At 37.9% G+C, this 6,263-nt stretch overlaps 1 protein-coding gene across 1 annotated transcript in view; it reads left to right on the top strand.

Annotated features, from left to right (window-relative positions):
• Positions 1–5,597, top strand: part of LOC119361427 (WAT1-related protein At5g64700-like) — a 9,886-nt gene extending 4,289 nt beyond the window's left edge. The window contains exons 2-8 of the mRNA XM_037626636.1: positions 2,296–2,467; positions 2,579–2,641; positions 3,174–3,290; positions 3,486–3,726; positions 3,799–3,957; positions 4,390–4,541; positions 5,116–5,597. Coding sequence (XP_037482533.1) covers positions 2,296–2,467; positions 2,579–2,641; positions 3,174–3,290; positions 3,486–3,726; positions 3,799–3,957; positions 4,390–4,541; positions 5,116–5,275 — 1,064 coding nt within the window. The 3' untranslated portion in view covers positions 5,276–5,597. The remainder of the gene's footprint in view (positions 1–2,295; positions 2,468–2,578; positions 2,642–3,173; positions 3,291–3,485; positions 3,727–3,798; positions 3,958–4,389; positions 4,542–5,115) is intronic.
• The last annotated feature ends 666 nt before the right edge of the window (positions 5,598–6,263 follow it).

Genomic DNA, 6,263 nt, shown 5'->3' with positions numbered 1-6,263 from the left:
GGGACCAAAGGCCTCTTTTCAGCAGCCCAAAGGGCGGGAAGCAGAGGGCTTTGGTCCCGGTTGGTGCCACCAACCGGGACTAAAGGGTGGGCATTGGTCCCGGTTGGAGCCACGAACCGGGACCAATGGTCGTGTGCTGGCACGGTGCGACACGAAAGTTTAGTCCCACCTCGCTAGCTTAGAGGGGCGCGCAGTGGTTTATAAGCCCCACTGCCGCACCCCTCTCGAGCTCCTCTCCACTGCAGGCTTACGGGCCTACTTACTACTGCTTTGCCTGATGGGCCTACTGGACCACCTGCGGGCCTGAATCCTGGCCCATGGTGGGTTTCTAGTCGTATTCAGACTGTGGGGGCCCAGTAGGAGGCACTTTTTTCTTTACTTATTGTTGCTATTTTAATTTTTTTTCTCCAGATTTTTTGTTTTGTTTTCTGCATTATTTATTTTCTTTTATTTTTTTGTTTATTTTTTATTTCTTTTTTGCTTTTACTTTTAGAACAATTTTAAACTTTCTGTTAGTGCCATTAGTTCTCAAATTTGAAAACACTTTTTTTTGTTTTGTTTCGTGCTTTATTTATTTTATTTTGTTTCTACTTACAACAAAATACTTATTGTTGCTATTTTTATTTTTTTCCCAGATTTTTTGTTTTATTTGCTGCATTATTTATTTTCTTTTGTTTTTTTGCTTTATTTTTTAATTCTTTTTGCTTTTAGTTTTAAAAAAATTATAAACTTTTTGTTAGTGCCATTAGTTTTCAAATTTGAATACACTTTTTTGTTTCCTTTTTGCTTTATTTTTTTTATTTTTTTTAGTTTTTTTGTTTTCTGCATTGGTCCTGTTTGGAGCCACCAACCGGTACCAATGGACCCGTCTAATTACTTATTTATTTTCTGCAGCTGTTTTTTAGTTGATTCTTTCTGCACCTGTTTTTTTATTCCCACCTCGCCAAGCGAGAGGCACTCGCAGCTGTTTATAAGCCCTGAGTGCAGAGATGATGAAGAAGAGGCTCAATGCTCACCTGCACATTGGTTCGCTTCAAGCCTTGAGGAATAGGGTAGACTGCACGGAGCTATGTGGAGTGCAGTGTACACTATTCCGAAAGGCTTGAAGCGAATTAGCTAGCATTGCACCTCTTTTTTTATTTTTAATGACTTATTACCACACAGAAATAAATAGAAAAAATAAATATAGCAGAAAAGAAAAAAAAACTATATAAAAAACTACTCAGAAATAAATAGAAGAAAAAATAGTTGTGATTAACTTTACAAAAATCTTTTTTATTTTTAATGACTTATTACAACTCAGAAATAAATAGAAAAAAATAAATATAGCAGAAAAGAAAAAATCTATATAAAAAACTACTCAGAAATGAGCATAGATGTGCTTATAGAGAAAATTCAACCTAAATTCATAATAATTTTCTACTGACTTCAGAGAAATTCAGTATGAATTTAGGTCAAATTTTCTGTATAAGGGCATCTATTTTCATTTTGAGAGGAGCTCAACAAGGCAGAGAGGGAGGGGCTTATACACCGGTGTGAGCCCCCTTCGGTTGGCGAGGTGGGCCTAAATCTGGCCGCAACGAGGACCAACACTTTAGTCCCGGTTCGTGGCTTGAACCGGGACTAAAGGGAAGCCTTTGGTCCTGGTTCAGGCCACCAACCGGGACCAATGGTGGTGGACCAGGACCAAGGCACATTTGTCCCGGTTCGTCCCACCAACCGGGACCAAAAGGTCCAGACGAACCGGGACCAATGGTCCACGTGGCCCGGCCGGCTCCCGGGGCTCACGAACCGGGTCCAATGCCCCCATTGGTCCCGGTACTGGATTGAACCGGGACTAATGGGCTGACCCGGCCTGGACCATTGCCCCCTTTTCTACTAGTGCCTTGAGAAGTTAGTCCCCACGAACTCACATTTCGGAATCTCATCCATTCTCTGAAGCTCAGCTCGATCACCTAAGTAAAGTGGGAAAGTACATTGCAATTTCTGTAACTTCAACTAAATATACAGTGGAAAGTTGAGTGCTCTTTTGTGCGCATATTTGTGAAAATCTATGGCCAATTACCTTAATGTTTATGTCAATGAAAAAAGAATGATACTTAGGTTGCACGTATACCCTATGTAATTGGCCATAGATTTTCACCGGGCGCGTCCTTCATGGGATACGTAATCTTATCCGTGTTCGTGCTTCACAACTTACTACGAGTATTTATGTAGTAGGTGCAAGGTTCTGGCGTGAATTTAGAGATTGACAAGGTTCTACTTTTTAATATTGTGATTGAAATTGCCGCACAGGAAGCAAGTGGAAACCAACTGTTTGTGTGGTCCTTGTGGAGCTCTTCAACACAGGAACTATACTGCTAGGCAAGGTAGCAGTTGATAGCGGCATGTTTGTATTCTCATTGCTTTGTTATAGAAGCATTCTGGGTGCCATTTTTATCTTGCCATTTGCCCTGCTCCTCGAAAGGTGAGGAGTTTTGTTTATCTTTATTATTTTTAATAAAACCTATTATTTTCATGGAAAAAAATAATATAACTTTTAAACATTGCCTCAATAATATGTTTGACAAATCTGCAGTGGGAAGTGGAAAGAATTGGATAAGAAGGCTCTTGGTTGGCTCTTCATCAATGCTTTTGTCGGGTATATACACTCGATGAACTATCTTATATACCTTTGCACTAACATAATATAACTAGTTCGGTAGTTTGTTTGTTTTTTATCCTCTAAACTCTATATTTTGTTCAATGTTTATATATGTGCGTCTTGTCATATGTTCCCGTCAAAATCAATTAACCGAATTGGGGAAGCGGTTTTATGTTGGTCTGAAGATGACCAAGCATTCATTAGCCAACTAATTCACTCAACACAAGTACAAAGCTTAAACTGAACCTGAATGATTCTCTAACCCCCATATGCTAACACTTTTTTTAAATCCTCCTCGGACATATGTAAAACTTGTGTACCAGATTCTTCATCGAATGTTTTATGCCTTTTTATTCATTTGTAATTGCAAAATAAATTAACAGGTTGAGATGCACAACTTCTGTTTAATCAATTTCATAGTTTATTATATAGTCCAAATGTCAAGTATGATACAATTTCTTTTTCTTTGAGTATATGATTAAGGAATAATTTTTACTGATATTGACAGTGATATTTTGACATTGTATAGGTACTCGTTGCCTATGGCCATGTATTACTATGGGCTACATGACACAACTGCTTCCTATGGTGTGATCTTCTCCAGTTTGACTCCGCTCTTCACTTTTGTCTTGTCAATATTGCTTGGGTAAAAAATCATTTCCTCCACCGTACAACACCGTAATTCCTTCTCTGCAATGTAGGATGGGACCCCCCCCCCCCGCCCCCCGCCCCATCCTGCTTTCCTCTACTAATTAGTAACTTCATCTCCACGAATAAACAACTTAGTTATGTACCTTAATCCTAGAGATTAAAAAATAAAATTTCAAAATATATTTTGCAGCATGGAGACCTTGCGCCTCAAATCCAAGGAGGGTAGCGCGAAGGTGGTTGGTGCATTGGTATGCTTTGGAGGGGCTTTATTAATAAGCCTATACAATGGGAAGGAACTGCATCTCTGGTCTCCAGTTATAAAAGGTATCACTAAGAGTTCTAATGGAGTAGCCGGAGGACACCACCATTTGAGAGGCACCTTACTTTTGTTGGGTGATTGCATATGCTATGCATTTTGGTACCCCATACAGGTATGCCCAATTCTGATATGGTGGTTTTAGACCAAGTCTTGTATCTGTAACAAACGGTTTCTAATAATGCAGGTGAAAGTTCTAAAGGTGTATCCATGGAAACATTGGTCATCAGTGTTGACCTGTGTTCTAGGTGGTTTGCAAACATGTGCCATAGGAATATTTTTGAGAAGAGACAAACTTGCTTGGCAAGTAGGATGGAACATTCAACTATTAACAATTGTCTACTCAGTAAGTCTTTTCCATAATCTTCTCAATTTTATAAATCTCTTACTATTGCATGATTTCCACTGCTTTCCCCAATTTCAGATCTAGTTGATAATTCCACTACATTTATAAGCTAATCTTAGTTTATCAAGCAACCCGAGCAAGATATGTTTTCATCGTAGATATAGGATAGCTTGTAAGGATAATATTTGTTAGAGATTGTGGTGTATTCAACCTTTATTCTAGCTATAAGAATCAATGGGCATATCATTCTTAAAAGTTAAATATTAACTTAGATCAAAATTGTAAAAAACTTGCTTATGAGGACATCATATATGGTTCAAGATCCAACTACTTCGTGATATTGAATATTCAAAACATTTCTTTCTATATTTTCTTAACTTTAGAGTTGAAAAAATAGGCAATAATGTGTCACATACTTGATTTTGAACATAGGCTGCACTTGGCACAGCCGCCAAGTATTGGTTAAATCTCTATGCTGTGGAAAAGCGAGGTCCTGTTTTTCCACCAATGTTCAGCACATTATCGATTGTTTTCACCATTGTTCTTGGGGCTTTATTGCTAGGAGAAAGCCTCACAGTTGGGAGGTACGTGCATTTTTGTCTAGTATTTGGACTCACATTCAAAGCTTTTATTTTTTTCATGTATGTGTAGGTATTATAATTGGACATAATGTCTCTATCCCTAGGGTGTGTATATTCTCAATGTAGTTATAATTATCTAATAAAGTAACAAAAATTATAAATCATGACTTGAAGACACAATAGCATTGGGAAAAATAATTCTTGTGACAAATATAGAAGTTCCTTTATTTAATTTCAAGAAAATGGTGCTTAAATATATTTGTGCTTATCATGGTGTATGTACCTACGTGTGAAGCATGCCTTATGATCCATATGATCAATGAATGTATAATTGATGAGTTGTGTTAATGCAGTGTCTCCATAGCCGCCTAGTGGTTTAGAATAGAGATAGTGAAAATTTGTACCTTAACGTATGATGAAACGGAAATATTGAACAATGTAGCTTAATGAATGTTGTGATTTAGTTATACATTGTTGCACTAGAATTACACCATATACCATAGTTTAATTGTTAGTTATTTTAATCTTTACATGCTCTTTTATTCCGTAAGTGATACATTTTACTGTTATATGGCAGCTTGTTTGGTAGTGCTTTGGTTTTCAGTGGTTTGTATATGTACCTCTATGGAAAGGCCAAAGAGCTACATGTGAAGACAATATCATGTTCAAGCAATGAAAAGCTTCAGGCGCAACCTACCCACGACTCGAAGTGTGAGGATACAAGATTTGGTCCTTAGTTTTTGGGAAACAAGTTCTAATGAGCTTCAAATTAGAAGTTGAAACCAACTATGTTTCACATGTGAGATAGTAAATTAAAATGATTTGACCAATCCTAAGATGTTCCATGGTGCGTTAATGATTTCCAATGAAGTAAAACCCTAGTTTACAAGGTATGCATCTTATCAGATTATAGTATTGTGATGCCACCTAGGACAATATCTTCAACTTGAGAATACACGCAATTGCACAAATTGGTGATTTGCTGTTATGGGTCTACGTCACAAAATGTGCCCTCTATGTATTAGTACGATATACATGGTCAAACACAGTGTTAGTAATTTGTTGAACTAGTATTTTGTATGTTGTGGTACGGTAACATTATTTGGTGAAGTTAGTACCTCTCATTGTTGCATTCTGGTTTTGCAAGTTGTTGCAGTAAGATGTGTTTACTATCATGTTTTCTGCATTTTTACATGAGATTGCTACACATACGATGAAAATTCATATGACATTTGTAGGATCAGATTGATCTAGTGTTGTTGGCCACAACATATGGAAGCGGGCCCTTCTCTTGTCATACAGGAATCGGATGGAAAACCATCGTACACAAAGTAATTCTGTTCTTACATTTAATGGAGAACTCGACCCAACAAGGGATTGGAACCTCCAGGTTCCATTTGATTTGCATGCAAAAGGAGTGCCCAAGTGCCTCATCCACGTACATGCCTAAGCATCTCCAACACATTTTCACACAAGTTCTCATTAGAGCATAACCTTGTACTCCCTCCGTCCCATAATATAAGACATTTTTAGAAAATGTCTTACATTATGGGACGGAGGGAGTAGATTTCGAAACAATATATGCAGACGGTATTCAAAATTTCAAATAGCAGAGGAAGAATGATTACCAAGATCTGTGGACTGTGGACAAACGGTCCCAAAACCGAGGTCTCCCGTCCATGACTACTAATTCGACCATGTATCCATTGGCCAGTGAACTGAACC

The sequence above is a fragment of the Triticum dicoccoides genome, chromosome 2B, assembly GCF_002162155.2.
Source record: "Triticum dicoccoides isolate Atlit2015 ecotype Zavitan chromosome 2B, WEW_v2.0, whole genome shotgun sequence".
Lineage (NCBI taxonomy): Eukaryota > Viridiplantae > Streptophyta > Magnoliopsida > Poales > Poaceae > Triticum > Triticum dicoccoides.
This window is presented reverse-complemented; position numbering and strand designations above follow the sequence as displayed.